The sequence below is a fragment of the Chlamydomonas reinhardtii genome, chromosome 12, assembly GCF_000002595.2.
Source record: "Chlamydomonas reinhardtii strain CC-503 cw92 mt+ chromosome 12, whole genome shotgun sequence".
NCBI classification, from domain to species: domain Eukaryota; kingdom Viridiplantae; phylum Chlorophyta; class Chlorophyceae; order Chlamydomonadales; family Chlamydomonadaceae; genus Chlamydomonas; species Chlamydomonas reinhardtii.
This window is the reverse complement of record NC_057015.1, coordinates 3,768,447-3,790,649: the sequence shown is the minus strand read 5'-3', so window position 1 is coordinate 3,790,649 and position 22,203 is coordinate 3,768,447. Positions and strand designations below refer to the sequence as shown.

The following is a 22,203-nucleotide window of genomic DNA, read 5'->3' as shown; positions in this document are numbered from 1 at the left end:
ACGGTCGAGGATTTATGGTGTCAAGTATCGCAACACAGTTGCTGAAGCAGGCACCACGAGATTGACGGCATGACGCCCAGCATGCCCGACTGCCCGACTCACACAATCAAGTGTGCCACACATTCACTGCTCTGGTTTCGACGGCGTGCCCTACTTCCTAACACTCCATGGATCAGGCCACACCCGGACAGCCACTTGCTGAAGCACCGCCGCCGGATTGTTGCGCTAATGTGCCGGGCAGGGGAGGGAGGGTGCCGGGGCTATGCATGCGGGTCCACGCAGTCATCCCGATTGAAGAATGAAAATGGACGGCTGCACGCACGCGCGCACTGATGCACGCTCTGCTGCCGTCTACCGTACGTGTGTCTTCTGCTGCCGGCCGTCTCAGGACACCTACCATGCGGCCACAAAGGCACGCCCGGATCGCCGGTAACTTACTAACTCCCATGTCAACGAAGTGCTTGCATGTCATCTCGCCCCGCCCAACCAGGCCAAACAGCGTAAGAACCATTGTTCGCATTCCTGAGCTGTTTAGGATGCGACCACCACAGTCACCCGACTCACCACACTCGCTGAGCCCCCCATTCCACTCCGAGGCCAGGTGAAGATGTAGAGGCCGTGGACTTGTGGGAACCACGAGAGGATGCCAGGGGCGGGTTCGTGCTCCTCAATACGTGTGGGTTGGAAGCTGCCGCAGCTGTGCCCGTCGGCAGGGACGAAGCCACGCCTGTTCAACGGGCGGCGGGTGCCTTGGGCTGCAGGCGTTCGCGCCGTGCATAAGCGAGGCATCGTGCAGCTGCCGTGGACCGGTCCAACACCTGTGAGGGGGGATTAATGGGGCAGCCAGAGCCCGGCCGTCACACGCAAGGCACCTCGAACGACATGCATAAAACCGGCGGCACACACAGGAGAAATAAAGCACGTGCCCGCCGTTGCCTGTCGTCTCCACATACACATCCGCCGATGGTCCCATCGTCATGCACACCGTGCCACACTGCACCCTCCGCCCCAGCCCCCTCCTACTGCACACCCAGGCCTGCACCCCGACACGGCGATACCCCTCCCCGCACTGTCCTGCACCCACGCCGTCCTCCAATAGCCTCCTGACCCCCGCCCCACCCACCCATCCACAGATCCGCTCCCCCCCCCCTCGGGTCCCCATCCTGCCTGCGCCCCACACTGCCTCACCTGCACCAGCGCAAAGAGCATGGCGTTGACGCGCACGGCGTCATCCGGGTGCGTGGCGTACGGCAGCCGCTGCTCGTCCAGCGCCAGGACGGCGGCGTGGAAGGCGCGCCGCATGCCGCGAAGCCGCCGCCGGACCTGGTGCACGTGCGCGTGGGCCATGTATGCGTGGGGCACGCTATGGTGGTCAGCGGGGGGTAGCGGGAAGCTCGCTTGGCACGCAACGCTAACACCTGTGCCGCGCGTTGGTTACGGAGGGGGCCGGGGCGGCACAGAAGGAGGCGAACGGCACGCAGGCCTACTTGCCTGGAGCCGTGCCAGGTCCAGAGAGTGCACCGCCGCGGACAGCGCCGCGCGTGGCGACATCTGCGTGGCTTGCGCCTCTGCCTTGCTGTCACCCGGTCCTGCTTGTGGACGCCCGTGCATGTGCCCGTCAACGCCGCCGGCACCGGTTCTAGAGCTGACGCCGCTGCCGCCACTGTCAGGCCCCTTACTACTGCGTATGCTGCTGGCGCCGCTGCTGCGGGCGGCCTGCAGGTGCTCAGCCACCAGCAGCGCCCGCGAGGCCACCACCACCTGGTGCAGCGCGTCCAGCATGGCCTGATGACAGGGCGCGCGTACGTACCAGGGATGTCGGGGGCCGGCGGGGGTAAAAGCGGCGGCCGAAACCAACCGCCGGAGGGCGGAGGGCTCCGGAGGGTCGTATGCGCCCCTTCAACGGGCACGTGCCCCGGTATGTGGATACAGTACGTGCATCTACGTCGTTTGATGAATAACGTGTGCGGTCTCAACGTGCCGCTGATACACGCCAAAGGTTGTAGATTGCTGGTTGATCTGCCGCCGCCTGAAGCCCTGACGCACGCGCGCACGCACGCACCTGCATGTCGGCGTGCATCGGCAGCACAATGGCCTCAAACGCCCAGCCCGACAGATGGCCGTGCACCAGCGGCGGCGTCTCTGCCACCACCAGCTGCAGCGCCGCAAGCCGGTCCGCCAGTGGCAGCAACGCACGCAGCAGCGCCGCCACCACCTGCGTGCACGTGTGTACGGCACGTGTGTGCGGCATGCACGAACGGCATGCGTCACGCATTGCTGTGCCGGCACAGGCGCAAAAACGTATGATTGGCTCTGCGCCTACCTCGGGTGTGGCCAGTGTGCCGCGGGTCCACACGGCCGCGTCACGGAGCAGTGAGCGCTGCACAGACACCAGCGGACCCACCACCAGCGCCTGCGGGGTGCGGGCTCGCGGTTAGCACGCAGGTACTAGGCAACGATGAAGCGTTGCGGTTGGCGGTAGATGGTGCGTAGTGCCTTGGACGGCGTGCGTGCCTTGGAGCAAGCAGGCGCCAAGGGCGGCGGCAATCAAGGAGAGCCTACTCATTGCGTTCCCGGACAAGCTGGGGCGCGGCGGCATGACCTTTTGGGCAGGTGTAGACCCGGCCATGATCTCTGCGCAGCAAGTCGCACACGCGTGATACGGCACACCGCACCTACCTGCAGCTCCTTGGCAGTGGTGGTGGTGGTGGTGGTGGCGGCGGTGGCGGCCTGTTCCCCACCCGCTGGTGTTCTAACAACAACACCACTGGCTGCCGGGAGCCCCCATTGCTGCAGCAACGTGTCAGTCGCCTGCCGGCCCCGCGCCGCCACGTGTGCCCTGTGTATGAGGGAGCGGCAGTCAACATGCTGCCAAGCCACGGCCCCCACAGCCCGAAGACCGCTTTTTCACCGCCCACAAGGCCACAACTCCCACGGTCCAGCTACAAGCGAGCTCCTCCACCACACCTCAATCGTGACCACACCTGTAGCCCTCCTCATAGAACTGGGTGTACAGCTGCCGGGTCAGCCTCTCACAGCCCTCGAAGGCGCCCGCCATCGTCTCCAGCGCCCAGTCGCTCGTGTACCTGAGCGGCCGGCGGCGGAAGGTGACGAGCCGCTCTATTCGCTTTACTGTAAGTTTTAAACGTCCGTCCAAAGTCCAAGCAACATAAGCCAGTTGATTGCTGAGGTGCATTTGTTCTAACCAAGCGCCCGGCCTGCCAGCCCCCACCCCAGCTCAGCTAACACAATGTCACACACTGTGCCGTCCACATCCAGCCGCCCACCCACCAGGGCAGCACCATGCGTGACACCAGCAGCGGCAGTGTGCAGCCCAGTGACACCGACGTCACCCGCGCCGCGAACAGCCGCAGCGCCACGCCCTGCGCCGTGTCGCTGTCGCCGCGCACCGTGTTGCTGCTGCCGCCCGCGGTGCGCGGCTGGTGGCACAGGGTCATGGCGCTCAGGGTCACCAGCGTCAGCACAATGGCGGGCTTGAAGCGGTTGCCGCACAGGCAGGCCACAGGGAATGTGGCGCCGCACACCAGGCCCAGCAGTGCAGGCGGGCTGTTGGCGAGCTGCGAGTGCAGCAATGCTGCCAGGCCCAGCGCGCCGCCGGCCAGCGTGCCCAGCAGCCTCAACACGACGCGGCTGGCGGTGGACTCCACCTGCAGGAGTGGGCGGGGAGGGGGGAGGTGCGCCGTGCGTGGGTGTACGGATATGTTTTGTTGGGCGCGTGCCGGGTGTGCGGGTATGCTTTATGTGCCGGTTGCAAGGAGGGACGGACGGAGCGCGTGACCCGGTGCCGGTCTCCTACGCACGTGCGGCTCGGCCGCGCGGTGCAGCTTGGCACCACTTTGCAGCCATGCACCCGCCCATGCAGCCAAGTAGCACAGGCCATGCAGTCCACACGGCCGCCCACGCACACATCCAACACGGCAGGCAACGACTGCAGCAGTCCCCACCACGCTGCGCCACGCACCCGCTCCGTCATGGCCACGCAGGAGGCGATGTAGCCGTACATGGGCGGGTAGCGTCGCATCAGCGGGGCCAGCTCCGGCCGGGCGGACACGCCCAGTGTCCCCACCAGCACAGCGCCACACGTCAGCCAGTACTTGCAGCCGAACTGCGCGGGCGACGGGGGCGTGGTGCGTGGTGCGTGGTGCGTGGTGCGTGGTGCGTGGTGCGAACGGGTGAGATGTAAAGGCGGAGTAGCGGGGAATCGGGGAGCGGGCCACCGAGCAGCGCGCAACGGGGGACCTGCATGAGTGACGGCACGGCACGCCCCGACGCTGCACACCTGGAAGAAGCGGCTGCTCCACAGGGGCGGTGGGGCAGAGCTGGGTGCCGCCGCCGCGCCCGCCGCGCTCACTAGCTCCGCGGCTTTGGCGGCTGTGTCGACGCCATTGCGTGCAGTCGTGGTGCGTAGCCCACTGGTCGTGGGTCGGCGGGTCGCGGCGTGGCGGGCGCAGGCCAGGCCCGCGTGTGCCGCCGCGCCAGCCCGCTCCAGGCCGTACCGCGCCACCTCCAGCAGCAGTCGCGGGCTGGTCGCCAGGGCGGCCGCGCTGGTGGCGACCACCTGCCAGCCAACTGCAATCTGTGGGAGGGATGTCAGGGGTGTGCTGAGGGGTGAATGTACAGTACATACATGCAGTACGGTAGTCGAGAGCGGCACTGATACGGTACATTTCGTACAGCACCACGTTTTATGTAACCACGCACCTGCAGCACGCGCCACGCCCAGCCGAACTCGCGTTCCAGCCACACACCAACCGCTCTAGCCTGCGCTACGGCTGCCTGTCTGAGTCGTCTGAGGCGCAATGCCGGCCCTTTCAGAGCCGGCGGCGGCTGGGCCGACGGCGAAGAGGTCCCCACTGTTGATGAAACACCAGCGATGTGCCCTGCCGTGACCGTAGCACTGCCACTGGTGCCACTCATGCTCCTCATGCCGCTGGCAGTGGTGTCGCCGGCGCTCCTCCCCAGCGGACCCTCAGGAGGCAGTGCGTCAGGGTTCCGCACGAGCGCCGGTGCTAGAGACGAGTGATGCTGCTGTTGCTGCAGCGGCGCCTGCCCTGTGTGCGGCAGCGGTGCTGTCCCTGACAACTCGGGGGCTGCTGCTGCGGTTGATGATGTGGCTGGTGCGGCTCGTGACGCTGGTGCTGCCGCGGCAGGTTGCGCCAGGAGGTCGCGCGCCGCCGCCTCCATCTCCGCCACTGCAGCCAGCACGCCGTCGGACACAGCCCACATGAACATGAGCGCCCGAGCCTGGAGCAGGGCATTGTGAAACGAGCCAGGTGGAGCGCAAGCAGGTGGAATGAATGTTTTGAACCAGCGCAAATTCTGGAACAGCAGCCGCTCCTTGTCCGTACCTGCTCGATGCCAAGGATGGGCACACGCCGCTGCCGGTCCTGTTGTTGTTGTGCCGGCCACCGTGAGGCGGGTGATGGTTGCGCCTCTGCTGCCCCGCCGCTCCCACCTGCATCGGCATGCAGCACTGCCGGCACTCCTGCTGCAGCTGCATCCCGTGTGTTCTGCACGCCGTCTCCAGCAGCTACAGCCTCCTCGTCTGCTGCTGCTGCTGCTGCAGACGCAGCGACCGCACGCAGCCGGCCCCAGTAGCCGCGGAAGCCACATCGGACCGCCGCCTTGAGCTCCCGCCGCACCGCCTCCCAATCTGTCACCACTGGAAGTAGCTCCGCCGCCGCAGGAGCTTCTGCGCCTGCAGCAGACACCACTGCAGCGGTCTGCCTGCTGCTCTTGCCCCGCAGCCATGCCATGCAGCTGCTACTGCTACTGCTCCTCCTGCTGCTACTGCTGCTACTGCGGCTCCTGTGGCCTTGTGGGCCGGTGGCGGATGCTGTTAGTGCGCTGCTGATGGCGGCGCAGGCGGCGGCGGCGCGGGCGTGTGCGACCCGGTAGGGGCCCACCACGTCGCCACCGCCCAGCAGCTCGGACAGGTGGGGGTCACCCAGCGGCACGGCCTGTGACAGGGTGTAAGGGGTTGCAGCTAGCTTTCGCTCACCGTGGTGCACGTCAGGCGGGGTGGATACGGCAAGTCATGCCACGTTGCTGGGGGGGGGCTTGGATGGGATTGACGTGTACGCACGCCCGCAGTGCACCCGTGCACCCACCCGCTCACCCTCCGGCCGCGGTGCTCCAGCAGCGCGCCCAGCGCCTCCACCCGCCCCACCAGCACCTCGCAGCAGGACAGCAGCCGCGACCAACGGTCTGGACGCGCGGCGGGAGCAGAAGCGTCAGGGGCAGGGCAGGGCAGCAACAGCAGGGAGCTGCGTCAGCGCACAGGCGCAGCATCCTTTCCCTTGCAGCACGGCGTCCCCACAACAACACGACGCGCTCATGCAATGTTCAACGCATCTCACCCAGGTCGCGCGGCCCGCTGATGCACCACGGCGGCTCCAATCGCGCCGACGCCACACACTGCCGCGCCCGGCCCAGCAGCGGCCTCAGAACCGACACCGGCGCCCACGCCACCGCCGCCGCCTGGCCCACGCCGCCGCCGCCGCCCACTGCGCCCACGCGCTCGCCACTGCCCACCGGCTGCTGCTGCTGCTCTTGCTGCTGTGCAGCTGATGCGAGCACGGATGCCCTGCCCAGGTGCGCTGCAGGCGCCTGCTGGTGCTGCTGAGGGGTCGAGAGGGTCGCGGGAGCAGGCCGCGGCCTCCAGGTTGACGTGACTGCCTTCCGATGCCGGTGTGCCGCAAGGGCCGTGGCGGCCGCGGCAACCGCCGGAGACGGCCGCAGCCCACCCGGCGGCGCCACGAACACCGGCAGGCTGAGCGTGCGCTCCGCCGCAGCGGCCTCCGCGCGTGAGCCGCAACAGCAGCGCCGCAGGCGCAGCGTCCACAGCCGCGCCCGCACCCGCAGCCGCCACCACCAGCCCACCACCGTATCGGCTGTGGCGACGGTGGCGACGCTGACGCGCTCCAACACGCTCACGCTGCTGCGGCGCCGGTCACCGGCAGTGGGCTGGGGGCCGGCGTAGGCTGATGCATATGCGTTGGCTAGCAACGACGGCTCAGACGCCTCCTGCAGCATCTGTAGAAAGGCATCATCGTCCAGCGCGTCCTGCGCCTCCTCGTCTTCATGCCCGCCGCCGTCGTCGTCACCGTCGTCGCCGAGGTGTGCCAGTTCGTGTGCGTCAGGGTGTGCGCTGCCACTGGCAGCCGTTGCTGCGGCGGCAGGGCTGGCGGCAGCGGCGGCGGCGCCGCCACTTCGCCCCTCTGGCGAGACGTGTAGCGGGTGGAGCGCGTCCTCGTCGGCGGAAGAGGAGGAGGAGGCCTCGTCAGCCGGCGGCAGGGTGGGCTGCACCTCATCCCCCGCTGCCCCGGAGCTCCGAACAGCGGGTGTCGCTCGCCCGGTGCCGGAGCCCGGAGGCGTGGCAGGCGTGTCTAGAGGGGGCGCAACTGGGTCGGCCTCCAAGGGACCCGCCGGCGCTGGATTCGCTGGCGCCGCCGCCGGATGGCTGGCGGCGTCCAGCTTGGTCCGTGCTGCGCCTGCTACACTCGGCATGGCCATTGTGTGCACCCGGCCACCGCCGCCACCTGAGCAGTAGTCCTCAGCGGCGAGGCCGCCGTCCGCATGTCGCGACCATCCGCCGGCGTGTGCAGGTGACAGCGATGCAGGCGCGGGGCTGCCCGGCCGCGAGAGGGTTGCCGACGGCGCCGGCCGCCAGCCCTCAGCCGACCAGCAAATCTCCGGCTGCGGCTGCAGAGCTCTGCTCGCGATCCTGTGATGCAAGCACGCACATCCGCCCGGGTCCGATACGACACAGCTCATCCGTATGTATCCACCGCGTGTAAATGCCCTCACAGCCCCCACAGCCCAAGACTTCACCCAGCTAGGCAGCCCGCACACACACACACGCACATACACCTGCACAGTCCTGCGAGTTTCCTTCCCTTGTGCTCTCTCACACGTGTGCACATTTCTATCTTGTGCTGTTCAACACGTGCGCATACGTGCACGCACCTGGTGATGGCGTGCCCGGCGCCGCGCACCACCGCCGCTGTGTCCTCGCGCAGCTCGTGTGCGGCCAGGCTGGGCAGCACCGCTGCCGCCATGAGGCCGCCGCAGCCGCCGCCCAAGAACCCCACCAGCACCAGATTGCGCACCACCTGCTCGGACGTCGGGCGTGGCAGCGGTTCGTTGCCGTTGGTCAAGGCACAGGTGCGCAGCCAGTGCATGCAGCGAGTGGCATAACCTCGGGGGATACGAACATACGGTAACCAGGACCAGGCATGTTACCTGTACGCAAATGGGTGGCGAGCAATTGCTGCTGACTACTTGTCTGCGCCCGCAGCCCGCCCCCCAGAGGCACTCACGCCGCTCCACACCGCCGCCACGCTGCCCAGCGGCTGCCCCGTCAGCAGCACCACGCCGTACGCCAGGCTGGAGGTGGAGCCCGCCACCCACATGAAGGGCGGGCTGCTGGGGCCCAGCGTCGCGCGGTTGGCGGCCAGCACCGGCAGCACCGCCAGCGCTAGCACGCACAGCACGCCCGTGTGCAGGTGCGAGCCGGCGGCGGGCACAAGCCCCAGCGCCAGGCTCAGCTGCGTGTATAGGAGGTTAATGGCAGGCAGCATGGGTTGGCGGCAGGCGGGGTTGACTTAACCGTAAAACAATACAAAAGAAGCTGGGTGCGCCAGCGCCCGACCAGTGAAGGAGCCAGGCGGTCTCGCCAGCTGCACCCGGGCCTGCCCTCTGCGCCTCACCACGACGCCGCCCATCACTGCGCCCCAGCTCATGGCTGCTGCCACCACCGCGCCCGCCTGCAGCCGGCTGCCCAGGTGGTTGTCGGGCGAGAACAGCACCGTCCAGGCCGAGTACAGCGCAGGCGCCAGGCAGGAGGTGGGGAAGGCGAGCGGCCTGCGCGTGCGCGGCGAGGGCGAGGGCAAGTGGTACAGGTGGTATCCTCTGATTCCTCTTGGATCGAGAGGTTCAGTGCGTCTGTGCGTGCCCGTTCTGGCTGCTGGCAGTCGCCCCTGTAGACACCCTGAGATCCCATGCACGAACGTGAGGGTGCGACGCCCGCCCGAACAACGCACCTGACAACCACGAACAGCCCAGTGACAAGCTCCCCCGCAACCAGCTGCACCGCGGTCTGGAAGGGGGCCGACAGCACAAAGCCGCGACCTGCCTCGCCCAGCCTTGCTGCTGCCGCCGCCACTGCGGCCGCCGCCGCGGCTGCTGCGGCAGCGAGATGGCCACCAGGCCCGGCTGCCGCGCTCGGCGGCGCTGACAGTGCTCGGCTCCCGCCGCCCGGCCCTGCATGACCAGGCGGCGAGGGCTGTGCTGGCCTTGCCACGACCACCATCGCCTCTGCAGCTGCTGATCACTGCTACTAGATTTTACTGCCCGCAGCCAGGGGCGAAGCAGACCCAAGGGCCGGCCCGCGCGGTTGCGAACTAGTGATTTAGCGCCGTGTTTTACATATCGGCGTTGCATTTGTTGCACCGTGCCTTAATATGCTCGGCGCCTGTTCAGACCTTTGTTTCCATTCCCGCCGATGTGCGAGGAAGCCCGAGCATGGAAACGAGCCCGTGCACGCACCCACATTGAGTTTGCTTACTACCGTAGCACACTGTACCAGGTCCATGTAATCTGACTCAAGCGACTCAGGCTCGGTCGCCCGGAAGCACGGCATACCCGAACCAGGCGCCACATACCCCGCCAGTCCACCACCCCCTCCCTGGAGCGTCCGCCACCAACGCCACGCCATCACGCAACTCGCCCCGGACCGTCAAGTACTCGTACACAACGCATTTTACCACGCGCCACACAAACACGAGACACTGCTCCACTGCACAACACGCCCACGCGCCTTGTCTCTCTCCCCGCACGCGCCACCGCCCCTGACTCGCAAAACACACACACGGCTGCAGCCATGGATCCCCACGCCCCCCGGTCACCCACCCATCACTCCATGACCGCACCCAGCAGTGGGCTGAGCAGCTCGCAGTACAGCGCCCGCAGCTTGTGCGCCGCCTGCTCCACCATACTGCGCGCGTTGCTGGCGCGCTCCACGTCCGGGAACGCCAGCACCCAGTGCCCGTCCACCAGGTGGCGCAGCGCGCCCAGCAGCCCGCCCTTGCGCCCGCCCGCCGCGGAGCGCAGCAGGCGCAGCAGGCCCCGCACGCTGGGACGCACGTGCACGTGCAGCCACTTGGCCACGTTGCCGTCCACCTTGGGGTCGCAGCCCAGCAGCGGCGCCACGGACAGCGCGATGCCGGCGTTGAGGCGGGTGGGCGCGGGGTCGGCCAGCACCACGGCGGGAGACGAGTGCAGCACCACCGCCTGCGCGTTGGGGTCCGCAAGCAGCGCCTGCGCGGGTGCAGGTGCGCGGATGTACAGCAGTAGCATAATGGCGCAGTGATCACAGTTCCGGTGTGGAAGAAGAGTTGCAATAGGCACTTGGGATGGACAAGCCTTGGTCTGGCTCGATGGGCCAAACACAGGCGCAGCCTCAGGTAAGAGCGGCGCGAGATGCCTCAAACTCTCAGCTGTCGCACCTGCGCGTCCTGCAGCTCGCGCCGCAGCGACGGCCCCGCCGCGGCGAAGTACACACGGCGCTCTTGGCCGGGCGAGAAGGACACGATGCACGAGATGGCGGAGCCAACCTGCGAACCGGGAAGCAGGCTTACACACTTGACGCGTAAAACTCATCCCACCTGAAAACCAGATTACCGACGTGTCCGTGTGTTTGTCCGTGCCATGTGGTGCGTGGCTGTCTGCGGCATACCTTGGGTGGCACCAACCCCAGCACACAACGTGTTCCCCGCGCCCCGCCCCTCCGCTCACCTGCAGCTCCACCTCCTGCCCCTCCATGACGTCCCACTCGCGCAGCTCAACGTCGCCGTTGGGCGGCAGCGGGCAGGCCGGCGGCGGGCGGCGGCTGGTGGCGCCAGTAGCCAGCACGTTGTGGAGGTGCAGCAGCGCTACCAGGCGGCACACGGCGTGGTAGCAGTGCAGCGCCGCCACCGCGGAGCCGCTCAGGCCCTGGTCGTTGCGGCCAGAGATGCTGGACAGGCCTGCACGGCGCACGGGAGGTTGGGTGCCGCCGTCAAAACGCGCAACTAGGTCGCATAGCCGGCACATGAGGGGCACTTGCACCAAAAGGTGTGCAACCAGTCTCTGCAGGGCTCACCCCGGCCCGTCTGGCGCGGGTAGAGGTGCGGCCCCGCCATGAGGTTCTCGGCGCCGGTGCGGAGGTTGGGCCGCGTCACGCCCTCGTACGCCGCCGGCCACTCAAGCGCCATCATGGACACCAGCGCGTCCGTCCACATGCCGCCCACCTGCACCGGACCCGCACGACAAACAGATTTATCAGGTTTAATCATATGCTGCTGCTCAGCGCGCCATCCCGGCAAGACTGAAGGTCCAGCCTAGCAAAAGGAGCCGCCCCGCTTCCCAACGCATCCGGCAGTGGCCCTGCACACCCAGCGGCCCCGCGCCCCACCCACCTCGTCCAGCACGGCGCTGGCAGCCGACACCGCCGCCACCCGCAGCGCCTCACGCTGCTCCGCAGTCAGCGCGCACGCCCACGTGGCCGTGCTGGTCGGGTGCAGTGGGTGTGTGTCTGCCGGCTCGCTGCTGGCCTCGCTGGCACCGGCCGCCTCTGCACCGCTGCCGTCGCTGCCCTGGCCCAGCAGGTCTGCGAGGTCCACCCCAGCAGCAGCCTGCGGCTGCGCCTGTAGCTCCCGCTCCAGAGCGCGCTGCTCCTCGGCGCGTGGGTACAGGTGGTTGAGCAGCAGCGCCACATTCCACAGCGCCGGCACCGGCAGCAGGCCGACGGGCAGCAGGCCAAACAACGCATCTATGATGTCTACACCCGCCACCGCGACTGCAGCAGGCCGCGCGTGCGAGGCGCAGGGCGGCCCCTGGGGCCGAGGCGGCGACGCGGGTGCTGGTGGTGCCGGCGCCGGCTCAGACTCAGCTACGGGTTCCGGAGCATCTGGCTGCTCTGCCGCGGGCTGTGGTGATGCTGCAGATGCCTCAGGCCCAGGAGCACCTGTGGTGGGTGCAGGTGCCTTCCGTGCAAGGTCTGCCGCCTGCTTGCCGGGCGAGGGAGCTGACGCGGGCGCGGCGCCCAGCGGGTGTTGGTCCACGAGTGCGGCCGTCGTGGACTTCAGCGCGGTGGCCGCCACTGCCGCTGCGGCGGCTGCCGCCTGTGGAAAAACATCCATCAGCCCCGCCAGCGGCCCATCCAAGCCAGGCCCAGCCGGTGGGCCGCTTGCCGACGGGGCTGCCGCCGGTGAAGGCGCCACCTGCTTCGCGCCCGTTTCTAGGGGATGGCCTAACAAGTCACTGACTGCAGCCGCAGAGCCACTGGCGCTTGCTGCAGCCCCCAATGCGCCCGCTGCAGTGCTGCTCCCGCTGGCGCCGCTTGACGCCTGTTGGCGCAGAGCGTCCAGAGCCGCGCGCGGTTCGGCTGCCGCCGGCCTTGGCGGGGCATGCGTGCCAGACGAGCTGCCAGTTCCTAGCACTGCCGCGCTGGGTGCTGCCGCATCAGGAACCAGGTCAAGCAGATCCGCTGCGCTGCCGCCTCCACTGGCAGCGCCAGGCCCCGACCTTGGCGCTGCACCAGACCGCTCCACCCCTGCCGCGCCTGAGCCCGCCCCGTCAGTGCCGCTAGCTGCAATGGCCTCCATGGCAGATGCCAGTGTGTTGGCAGGCGCCAGAAGCCCCCCATGCGGCGGCCGCCCTCCAGCCGCCCCGGGCGCCGCTGACGCCGACGCTGAGGAACGCGGCGACTCGCCGCCGCTGGGCGAAGGCGCGTCGCTGTTGACGGCGGTAATGTTGGCTGTGGTGGCGGCAGTGGCAGCCACGGCGGCGGGCAGCATGGGTTCGTCCATGCCCAGCAGGTCGATCTGGCTGCCCGGCGGCAGCTGCGCTAGTGACTGCGGCCGCGGTGGCTGTGGGGTGGGTGCTGACGCCACTGACGGCTGGGGCGCGGCTGTTGCTGCTGGTTTGACCACAGGCGAGTCCTCGTCTGCGCCGGCTGCCGCCGGCGCGGCGCTGGCCCCTGGACTGTCCAGGCCGAGCAGGTCGCCCTCCGCGCGCGGCGAGTCGGGCAAGGGCGGCGGCGGTGGTGCCGGTGGTGGTGGCGGCGGCGCCAGGGGCGGCGGCGGTAGGCCCGGCTGACTCCGTTCTGGGCTGTCCAAGCTCAGAAGGTCTGCAAGGGGCGGCGCAGCCGAAGCCGACGTGGACGAAGTCCCAGCCACGGTCGCCGCAGAGCTGGCAGGCCCAGGCCCTGCGGGGTCTGCCGGGCTGTACTGCAGCGGCGTGTCTGCCGTCAGATGTACGGTGACTGGCTGCGATGCCATCGCGCTGTGTCCCCGCCCCACGTCCAGACCGCTCGCCCCGCTGCTGCTCGGCCCTGGCTCGTCATTCAGGTCCAGCCCCAGGAGGTCGACCTCCAGGCCGCCAGTTGCCGCCGGCACGGCCGCGGGTGCTTCCAGCGCCCCAGCGTCCGAGACCGCCACAGCCCTGCTCTCCACCTCGCCACCAGCCGACTTCGACGGCGACGCCAGCGGCAGCGGCGCCGTTGCCGGCCGCGGCGGCGCAAACGGCTCGATGTGAGACCAGATCGTGTGAAACCCGAACGCGACACCAGAGGCCGGCGGCGCGCCCGGTCCGGCAGTGCTGGTCACTACCGGTCGCGCGGCCTCCGCCAGCGGGTCCGGCGCCACGCCCGCCGCAGGCGCCCCTGGCGGCATGGGCGTCAGCGCCTCCTGCAGCCGGCACGCCTTGCAGTCCGCGGCGCTGCAGGCGGCGTGCACGTCGGGTGCGCGCGAGCGCGGCGCCAGCCCGAGCAGCGCCAGCACCTCGGGCGCGGCGTGCCGGTTGTGCACCAGCGCCACCAGGCAGCGCAGCGCCGCCGGCACGGCGCGGTGGTCGGCGCCGCGCAACAGCGCCGCGAAGGCTGGCCTGCATGAGGGGTAGCCGGGCCGCGGGTCCAGCAGCGCCAGCGCCAGGTTGTGCAGCAGCGGCTGGTAGGTGATCAGCATCAGCAGCCGCTCCAGCACGTACAGGCTGCAGGACACGCGCACGGGCGGCGCGGTGCCGCCGGGGTACACCGGCGAGCCCGGCGAGCCACCGCCGCCGCTTTGCCGCCCTGACCGCCCGGCCGCTTGTGCACCACCGCCTCCGGACGCGCGCGGCGACCCCGCCCCACGATTGGCTCCGTACTCAAGCACCGAACGCAGCAGGTAGGGCCCCACGAGCGATACCCATAGCGTCTCCGCCATGAAGTGCGCCAGCCGCGGTGAAGCTGGGGTGCGAAGGACGAGCCATAGAAAGGGAGTGGCGCACGTGAGTCTTTGCCAGGCGCGCCAAACAACGGCACTGGCTGGTGTACCGCGCCGGGACATGTGGACTTTCTGCATCCCGCTCATCTACCCGGGCTCACCCGTGGACAGGATGTCTGAAACGTAGGACACCATGTCCTCCACCTCCGCAATCTCCGAGTCCAGTGATGAAAGCACCTGCGCGCTAAAGCCCTCCGCAGCCAGCATGCGCTTGTCCAGGATCTGTAATTGAAATTGCGCCAGCGCCAGGTTTGGTCAGCCCTCAGGACACACCGCCTACGACAACACACTGTCTCGCCTCCCCCGCCACCCATCCCGGTCCTAAACGTGCTCCACCTACGGGCCAGCGCCGCCCTCTGGCCCCTCAGTGCTGTGGGCCTTTGAAAGTGTTGGACCGACGCACCTTGACCTGGTCCGCTATGTAGTTAGCCAGGTCCGCAAAGTACCCGGTGGCCGGCGGCCGCGCCACATAGTCCTGGATGTCCGCATCTGGCACCGAGTACACGTTGAGCGTGAGCGTGCGCACGCCTGCGCGCACCATGCCCTCCTTATGGTGCGCGAACTTGACCGCCTCAGAGTAGAGGGGAAATGTGTATGTGGCCTCGCGCCGGTCAAAGAAGAACTGCACCGTGCTCTGGTTCAGCTTGAGGCTGATGGTTTTTAGGAATGAGATGTAGTAGCCCAGCACCTCCTCGTCTTCAAAATCAAACCTGATCTCCACAATGTTGTTGATGTGGTTGTTGCTGAACAGGAAGTAGGTCCCGGTCTCGCTACGGATGTTCTGAATGATAATACTGAGCGTCTGCAGCACCTGCTTCGCCACATCGCCCGTCCGGTTGGCTGGCTGCTGCAGCACGCGGTGCAGGTAGTGCATGATGTTGTTCTCCAGGAAGAAGTCGAAAATGCGGGGCTCATTCTGGTCTCCCCAAATCATAAACTCCGCGATGGAACGAATGGTCTCTACCACCAGGGCCCTGTTGGCCTCCGTGACGACCTGATTCTTGTTCAGCACGTCCGTGAGAGCCCGCAGCTCCTCTAGCGTGAATTTTCGGTTGGAGCTGCCGGCAGGCCCTGTGAACAGGGACTGCCGCACCTGGTTGAGGAATTGAGAGAACATTCCTTCCTATTCAGCAGGTCCTGTCTCGCAATAGCTGTTATAATGTTTCAGCTAAGTAAACAGCACAATAAAGGCTAAGTTTTCCTGCAGCCCTAGCCCCTGCTGCCGAGCAGTTTGGACAGCAGGGGCGCCATACTGAACTATGGCCTCCTTTATCGGTAAGGGGTACTTGATCTCTGTTATTAATGCACACAGTGCATGCACAAACATAAGGGAGGATACGGAAAGCCCTGAGAGCTGGTCGCAATTGGTTGGCGTGGCCCAATCTGTGCAGTGTATGAAGTCGTGTAGATGTTGAGCGCTGCATTTATCCCGGACCGATACAAGCTCAACTATATACAAGGGCACGCACATATCTCGACTCCACACACAGCGACATTCCGCGGGCCGGTGTCTATACAGGCCTTTGTTTGGAAGTTCCTGCAGCAGCTTTTGCATAACACACATAGTAAATCATACTTATACCTGGTGCTGCGGGAGTCGGTCTCGAAGTCGGGACCAAGCCTTCACAGCGCTCTTGCCCAAGCTAGATGGCTCCTAAAAAGAAGGGTGGAGGCAAGAAAAAGAAGAAGGATGATGGAGCCGAGCCGCCTCACGATGGGAGCTGGGAGCGGGTGCGTGTGCACAGATGGCCACGAGGGCATGTCTGGGCACGCAGGCTACCGTGCACGTCTCCCCCTCCTGACTGTTTTCTGGCCCCTTTCCGCTTCTGTAACCGAACCCGACAGGCGGTGGAGAGCGGGACGTGGGAGAAGCCGGTGACAGACCTGCCAGATGCAAACACCTGGCCAACCTGGGGAGCGTTGCGGGAACGTGTGCTCACGGCGTGTAGAGAGGTGAGGGGAAGCGGGATTTGCGGGGCCGCACAAGTGTTGCTGTTTAGCCTACTGGATACATGAGTGCTATGGGATGTAGGCGGCCATGGCTTTGTGCACCACAAGAGGCCGCAGCGTCCCTCGCCACAACCCGGGTTCGTGTGCCCATGCCCGTTGCCGGCCGGCGCCCGCAGATTAAGATCAACAACACCGCCTCGCTGCGCGATGCCTTCGCCAACGAGCTGGTGAAGCTGTCGCCGCCGGAGCTGACGCTGATCGACCTGCGCGGCTCCTCCAACCTGCACAACTTCAACCTGTCGCCCATGACCACCTGCCCCAAGCTCACGGACCTGGACCTGTCCGAGTGCGCGGGGCTGGACTACGTGCTGCTGCAGAGCCAGACGGTGCGGTCCGTCAACCTGCGGAAGAACCCCGCCATCACCAAGGTGAGCCCGTGAAGAAATGGAGAGGCCCGGCAGCAATTGCGGTACAGTCGCGGCACAAAGCGCAAGGTGGTTTACAGGCGTTGTCAGGTCGGGCAAGACGTTTCCCCACCAATGAGTAAGGGCTGCCTGGTTGGCCTGCCTTTGGCTGCGATGTTGCAGGCGCTGATCCACTGCCCGCGGCTGAACAAGCTGAGCATCACGGACTGCCCGGCGCTGGAGACGTTGATGCTGTGGACGGACGAGCTGACAGAGCTGGACCTCACAGGTGTGGCAGGAGCCAGGACGTAACCACTTGGACTGTGGGACGGAACACAGCAGTCGCGCAGCTGTTGCGGTGTGAGCAGGGCCCTGGGGTCTTGTGCCTGTCAGTCCGTGGCCAAGTGCCTGAAATCACGTGGCAGGGCTCACCACCAATTGTTGCTCCTTGCCTTCGACGGAGGAATTCCGTCCCCGCCAAAGGGCCCGCATTAGCTGTCACTGTCCTTTCCCTACCCCCGCCGCACCTGCAATTTCCCCTTGCCGCAGGCTGCAACAACCTGTCGGTGGTAAAGCTGCAGTGCCCCAACCTGCTGGACTCCAAGATCCCGCCGCTCAAGGTGGCCCCGCAGCACGTCAAGCCCAGCCACCCGCCCATCGCCTCGCTGCTGAAGGAGAACCTGACGACGGCGGCGCACAAGGCGGCGGCAGACAAGGAGGCGCTGGCGGGCGTCAAGGACACCTCCGACTCCATCATCCCGCACGTGTTCAGGCCCTTCTAATGCGGCTCACCTGGTTTCTGGCTGGTGGATGCATACATGCACGGGGCCTGGAATGCGGTTAGCACAGACGGCTGCACATCTGGGGCGCGAGGTTTGAGAGGACACAGGGACGGTGGATAGGCAGAATGGCGGTTCTGGCGCAGCCCCGAACTGCTGGTACTCACGGCATCCTTCAGCCGTTCAAGAGTCTAAGTGGTACTCGGGTAGCTGTGCGAGTGGAATATGGCAGTTGTACAGAGGGCCAACGCGGAAGCTGCCTTGCTGGGGTGGTGTGAGTGAGTCGTTAGCGCTAGTGCAGCAGCTGTACGACTGGTCTGTAGCGAGGTAGTTGCGCGGTTGGCCAGCTGAGAGGGTGCGATGGGGGCTGCGGTGGACTGCGCGGGAGTTACTGGGTGCTGGCTGTTGGCATATCGCACGGCTGAGAGCTTTGGCATTGCTTGCTGCACTGACCTCCACGGGTGCGACATGCTCCCATGGTGTATTAGGGCCATCCGTGGCTCTCAGCAATGCGGCGTCCCCACACGCGAACAATGTGTAAGGGGCAGGTTGGCGCAGTCCCGTGATGCGCAGCGTAGTCCCTTGCCCCATATTCATTTTGTGACGTGCGGCTGCTGGCGGCTGGCACAACGCCAGAATAACTGCACCGAGTCATCGCTGACTTGCTGGCGGGCTGGTAGCCCCTTGCCATGTTCCATCACGGTCCCGGCTGCCCTGAACCGCTCTGCGGTGCGGGGACGGCCGTGCCGGTGTTCCCGTGCTGGGCTTCTGGTTTCCAGTTTTACGGTAGGGACACAGGTCGGTGCTAAGTTTGGGGCTTGGCGCGCGTGTGGGCTTTTTCCTTGTCGGTTCGGCGCAGGTCGGGTTTTTGGGTTTGCGTTAGGGGCGCTGCTTTTCGGGAGTGTGCTGTCCCGCCGGCCGTGTGTGGGGCGTGCGGTGCGTGATCGCCGGCTTCTCGGCCGTCTTGTGGGTTGTGTGTTCGCGTGTGAGTGCCTGTTTGCGGCGGGCGCGTGTTGGCTGCGTGGGCGGGCTCCTTGGCGGGCTTTTCGTCCTGGCTGTGTTTTGCCCTGTGTGTGTGCGCGTGTCCCCTCTCCGCGCTCCCGTGCCGCAGGGCTGATGATTTTAAGACGCCGCCTCCTGTCATGCCACCGGGGAGCTCTTCGTGAGCCCGGGCTCCATCCAGCCGCGTACCCAAGTACCCACCTACGTACCAGCCTCTGCAGCCACCCAGCGTCCCATGCCAGCTGTTCCGTGCCTCTCCCCAGCTGTCCCACCCCAGCAGTCCCACATCCGCTGTCCCCTCCCAGATGTCCCTCCCAGCTGTCCCTTCCAGTAGTCCCTTCCAGTTGTCCCTTCCAGCTGTCCCACAGCACCAACTGTCCCACCCCAGCTGTCCCTTCGGCTCCCTTCTCAAACGCAGCTTCAGCGAAATCTACAGCCTGCCCGACTCCCGGCGTGTGCGGCCTTCCGCCCGCCTTCCAACACGCAACAGCCCCCGCCTCTCCTCGCCAGCCGCTCACAGCCGAAACTCTGCTTCTTTCTTAATCAGCCACAAACATCAGCCACAAACAATGCCTCGGAAACAACACCTCGGAAACTTCCTCCCATCTAGTGCGCGGCCACAGCTCCCCTACCGAACGTCGCAGCACCTATCCTCACCATCAGCAACGCTTCCTCACCTCCGGTTGTGTTGTTGGCGTGTTGCACCGCATTCGGCCTGCCCGCCACAATTGTCGTACACATTCGGGCCCCTCTTCTGCTTTGCTTCGCCTTGTTCTTGCCCCTGCTTGTCACACTGTCGCCCGGCCATTGTTTTGCTGCACGCCGTTGCATTACGCTAGTGCTCCATCACGAGCTCATCCGTGGACGCCGGTCGACTGCCTGCAGGTGCGCATCGGCTATGCTATCCGCGCGGTGTGGCGTCGCATTGAGTCTGTGTGGTGCTATCGCCTTGGCCGGGCGCCCGGAGCGTGAGGAATGCGCGTCAGCAAAACATCGACACAACCTGCCAGCTACCGTCGGTACAGTAACAGCGCGCGAACGACGCACCAATGCCTTGTCCCTTCTTGCTACGCATTTATGTGGGCACGGATGGGAGCCACACACATCGGGACTACGCTTTCCTGCCCCTTGCCATGTTCCATCACGATCACGAGCTCGCGCTTCCTCACGCTCTAGGCCCGGCCGGGCGATAGCCCAAGCACAAACACACACACACACCACACACACACACAGACACACACACGCACGCACACACACACGCACACCAACACCACACTCGCGAAGCAGAGTCGGATTATTCGGGTAGCCGCGAACCTTACAGGCTGTGTGATGCACGAAAGGCCGACAGCGCGAGTTTTGCAGCTGGCAGCGGCTGGCGGCGGTTGGTAAGGGTAAGGGAGAGGGCCAGAGACCTGCAGAAAGACCTGGCTGGCCTGTGCACACGCCACATGAACCTGCACTGCTTGCCGCAACGACGCAATCCTACGTGTGGGCACAGCACGACTGAGCAGCAGGTGCGCTCCATCCCTTCATTCTGGGTCGTCACCCACGAAAATATGCAGTACGGGGAATCCCTGATGCAGTACCTATCCACCGGATTTACAAAACTCTGCCAATACCAAGCAAGCTCTGCCTAACCCTTCATCATCGTTAACCTTCTGCCGTGCATTGGAGTCTACTGCACCAGATTGCAGACCTTGTGGCTCTACACCTGCCGTATGCGGATGCACCCTCCAGCAACTGCCCTACAACCTCAACAAGTTCGATTGTGCGTGTTGCGTTTTTCAAGCACGTCAATAACAACAATCGCCCTCGCCTCGTATTCGTTGCCCGACAACTCAGACAACCGTGACTAGGCAAGAGGCGAACCAGGGAGTGCCCCTGACTCCCTGAGGCCAACTAACAACCCAACATGAGGTTCACAGCTTCATGCCAAGCTGCAAGACTACATCCAAGCCGCCACTGGTCCACGAGCACTTCACCACTTGTCAACTTTTATGTTGGCCGCCATTCACACCGCCGCCTTTACTTGGTCTTCAGCAGCTCCGGGACAAGGTCGTCAAACTGTGACGGGCGTGTTTGGGCGGCATGGGAGGACGCGTGCATAGCGTGACGTGCCCAGACGCGAACACACGCCGAACGACAAATTGCAGATGTCACAGCCCAGCAAATCAAGCCAAGACACCCATGCCCCATGGGATGGCCCAGACGGCTTAGACAGCGTGAGAGAAGTCAACGCGTCACATGTCGTGCGTACTACAGAAGCAGGGGGACCAGTCCCCAGATGACCGTGACCTCCCGCGGGTTGACATCCTCCCATATCATCACCAACGCGCCATAAGCTCCACCTCTCACCTCTTTAGAGCACTTCTGCCATGCTGACCCAAAGCCCACGCCCGCGCCGAAGGAGGTCAGGATTGCCCGGCTCTGGCCGCCACCTGCCAGGTCATAATGCAGCATGTGCGCTGGGCTCGCATGGTAACCCTCGTGCACGTGTACCGCACCGCAATTCCCCTTGTAGGTTTATTCGTTACCCTCAGCAAGCACTGCGGCCCAGCAGCAACTGGCCGCGTTCCGGTCTGCTAGGCTGGGGCAGGCTGCTGCAGCCCCTGCAACACCCTATGGGCTATGGCCCGCCCGCCTGCGCGACTACGTTGCCCTGCAAACTCACGCAAGATAAGGAGCGACAGCAGTCCTGCAACGCCGGTTCCATAAACCGTCCGCCGCAGCGTCTGCGAAAGAAAATTGGCGTTGCATCGGCATTGATTTTAAGAGGACTTCCCTATTTCGCTATGTGGCGATGCCAACACTCTCACCGTCTCGAACAACTGGTCATACTTGGCATCAATGGCAAGCTCCTTTGTAAGCGAGTTCGGAGGGGCCATGTTTGCGGATCTCCAACTAGGACCGAGTGGGACGTTGGCTGGATGGGTGACAGGCCAGATTAACCCTTGCTGTATGGCCAGAGTTCCTGGGGCTTCGGGGAAATGGTGTGGCTTCCCGGATTACGTACCGGCACGCCTGTTGGGGGCACAAAATGGCCCCTGCACTCGCACTCCCCGGCACTCAACTGGCCTCAACCCACGATCTCCACGTCGCTGTCGCTGTCACTGCTGATGTCCACCACCTCCGCCGCCGCCAGCTGCGCCTTCTTCTTGGCCCGGAACCTCTGCACCGCAGCCCGGGCCTGCCACTTCCTGCAGACGCCACGGCTGCAGGTGGTGCGCGCCTTGACGGAGGCGGCCGAGCGGACCGCCGCTACCGCCTCGGCGTTGGCCGGGTCGCACATGCCGCGCCCGCGCTCGATGCAGGCGGTGTCGCCGTACCGGCCGCGGATGCGGCAGCCCGTCTGATAGCTGGACGGCTGGATGTTGACCGGCATCATTGGTGGCGGCAGTGCCTCCGCCCCCGCCGCCGCTGCCGCCGCTTCTGCCGATGCCGCGCTCATGGCGGCCGGCAGCGCCTGCAGCTGAGGTCCCGCTGCCTTCTCCTCGTCCCACTGCTCCTGCCTGGCTGCCATTTCCTCCTCACTCCTCCCACTCCTGCTGCCTGGCCCCGGGCTGCCGCCGGCGCCTTCTTCTGCATGGCTGCTGCCACCGCCTCCTTGACTGCCGCTTTGTGCTCGCTGCTTCGGCTGGTTGGATGCGACTTGTCGAACTGGAAGTCGGGCAGCTCAGGGCTCAGGCTGCTGCTGGGGCACACTGCCCTCCAACCCCTGCAGGCCTCCCGCAATGTTCGTTA

General features: G+C 65.9%; 5 protein-coding genes across 5 annotated transcripts; 1 reads left to right on the top strand and 4 right to left on the bottom strand.

Moving 5' to 3' along the window:
* Window positions 1–56: 56 nt before the first annotated feature.
* On the bottom strand, window positions 57–9,388 carry CHLRE_12g515301v5 (uncharacterized protein). The gene is made up of 18 exons (XM_043068290.1): window positions 9,066–9,388; window positions 8,733–8,886; window positions 8,343–8,570; window positions 7,990–8,135; window positions 6,381–7,747; window positions 6,140–6,228; window positions 5,370–5,981; window positions 4,723–5,265; window positions 4,301–4,597; window positions 3,983–4,126; window positions 3,292–3,668; window positions 2,985–3,086; window positions 2,680–2,839; window positions 2,324–2,413; window positions 2,063–2,215; window positions 1,492–1,785; window positions 1,189–1,323; window positions 57–818 (listed from the first exon to the last, which is right to left on the bottom strand). Exons 1-18 carry the CDS (start codon window positions 9,332–9,334, stop codon window positions 732–734), a joined length of 5,247 nt encoding a protein of 1,748 aa, XP_042918385.1. The 5' UTR covers window positions 9,335–9,388; the 3' UTR covers window positions 57–731.
* Window positions 9,389–9,434: 46 nt separating this feature from the next.
* CHLRE_12g515250v5 (uncharacterized protein) lies at window positions 9,435–15,618 on the bottom strand. Its single transcript, XM_043068289.1, has 7 exons — window positions 14,731–15,618; window positions 14,429–14,549; window positions 11,481–14,290; window positions 11,165–11,312; window positions 10,819–11,048; window positions 10,530–10,637; window positions 9,435–10,341 (listed from the first exon to the last, which is right to left on the bottom strand). Exons 1-7 carry the CDS (start codon window positions 15,442–15,444, stop codon window positions 9,937–9,939), a joined length of 4,536 nt encoding a protein of 1,511 aa, XP_042918384.1. The 5' UTR covers window positions 15,445–15,618; the 3' UTR covers window positions 9,435–9,936.
* Window positions 15,619–15,758: 140 nt separating this feature from the next.
* On the top strand, window positions 15,759–18,602 carry CHLRE_12g515200v5 (uncharacterized protein). The gene is made up of 5 exons (XM_001702965.2): window positions 15,759–16,058; window positions 16,173–16,280; window positions 16,454–16,705; window positions 16,865–16,970; window positions 17,231–18,602. Exons 1-5 carry the CDS (start codon window positions 15,975–15,977, stop codon window positions 17,461–17,463), a joined length of 783 nt encoding a protein of 260 aa, XP_001703017.1. The 5' UTR covers window positions 15,759–15,974; the 3' UTR covers window positions 17,464–18,602.
* Window positions 18,603–19,765: 1,163 nt separating this feature from the next.
* On the bottom strand, window positions 19,766–21,428 carry CHLRE_12g515150v5 (uncharacterized protein). Its single transcript, XM_043068288.1, has 4 exons — window positions 21,279–21,428; window positions 21,134–21,194; window positions 20,818–20,900; window positions 19,766–20,526 (listed from the first exon to the last, which is right to left on the bottom strand). Exons 1-4 carry the CDS (start codon window positions 21,345–21,347, stop codon window positions 20,488–20,490), a joined length of 252 nt encoding a protein of 83 aa, XP_042918383.1. The 5' UTR covers window positions 21,348–21,428; the 3' UTR covers window positions 19,766–20,487.
* Window positions 21,429–21,486: 58 nt separating this feature from the next.
* CHLRE_12g515100v5 (uncharacterized protein) lies at window positions 21,487–22,108 on the bottom strand. Its single transcript, XM_001702933.3, has one exon. The coding sequence runs from the start codon at window positions 21,980–21,982 to the stop codon at window positions 21,539–21,541; it is 444 nt and encodes a 147-aa protein (XP_001702985.1). The 5' UTR covers window positions 21,983–22,108; the 3' UTR covers window positions 21,487–21,538.
* Window positions 22,109–22,203: the final 95 nt, after the last annotated feature.

What these genes read in the sequence shown, in the direction of transcription:
- CHLRE_12g515301v5 (XM_043068290.1), bottom strand. Translation starts at nt 9,334, where the DNA reads ATGGTGGTCGTGGCAAGGCCAGCACAGCCCTCGCCGCCTGGTCATGCA. An exon ending in CCATCCTTGGCATCGAGCAG is followed by an intron (nt 5,266 to 5,369) that starts GTACGGACAAGG and finishes GCCCTGCTCCAG; the next exon opens with GCTCGGGCGCTCATGTTCAT. An exon ending in CCACTGCCAAGGAGCTGCAG is followed by an intron (nt 2,414 to 2,679) that starts GTAGGTGCGGTG and finishes CGCACCCCGCAG; the next exon opens with GCGCTGGTGGTGGGTCCGCT.
- CHLRE_12g515250v5 (XM_043068289.1), bottom strand. Translation starts at nt 15,444, where the DNA reads ATGTTCTCTCAATTCCTCAACCAGGTGCGGCAGTCCCTGTTCACAGGG. An exon ending in ACATAGCGGACCAGGTCAAG is followed by an intron (nt 14,550 to 14,730) that starts GTGCGTCGGTCC and finishes TTTCAATTACAG; the next exon opens with ATCCTGGACAAGCGCATGCT. An exon ending in TTCAGACATCCTGTCCACGG is followed by an intron (nt 14,291 to 14,428) that starts GTGAGCCCGGGT and finishes TTCGCACCCCAG; the next exon opens with CTTCACCGCGGCTGGCGCAC.
- CHLRE_12g515200v5 (XM_001702965.2), top strand. Translation starts at nt 15,975, where the DNA reads ATGGCTCCTAAAAAGAAGGGTGGAGGCAAGAAAAAGAAGAAGGATGAT. An exon ending in TGCTCACGGCGTGTAGAGAG is followed by an intron (nt 16,281 to 16,453) that starts GTGAGGGGAAGC and finishes CGGCGCCCGCAG; the next exon opens with ATTAAGATCAACAACACCGC. An exon ending in AGAACCCCGCCATCACCAAG is followed by an intron (nt 16,706 to 16,864) that starts GTGAGCCCGTGA and finishes GCGATGTTGCAG; the next exon opens with GCGCTGATCCACTGCCCGCG.
- CHLRE_12g515150v5 (XM_043068288.1), bottom strand. Translation starts at nt 21,347, where the DNA reads ATGGCCCCTCCGAACTCGCTTACAAAGGAGCTTGCCATTGATGCCAAG. An exon ending in ATGACCAGTTGTTCGAGACG is followed by an intron (nt 21,195 to 21,278) that starts GTGAGAGTGTTG and finishes TTTCTTTCGCAG; the next exon opens with ACGCTGCGGCGGACGGTTTA. An exon ending in GCTGTCGCTCCTTATCTTGC is followed by an intron (nt 20,901 to 21,133) that starts GTGAGTTTGCAG and finishes ATGACCTGGCAG; the next exon opens with GTGGCGGCCAGAGCCGGGCA.
- CHLRE_12g515100v5 (XM_001702933.3), bottom strand. Translation starts at nt 21,982, where the DNA reads ATGGCAGCCAGGCAGGAGCAGTGGGACGAGGAGAAGGCAGCGGGACCT.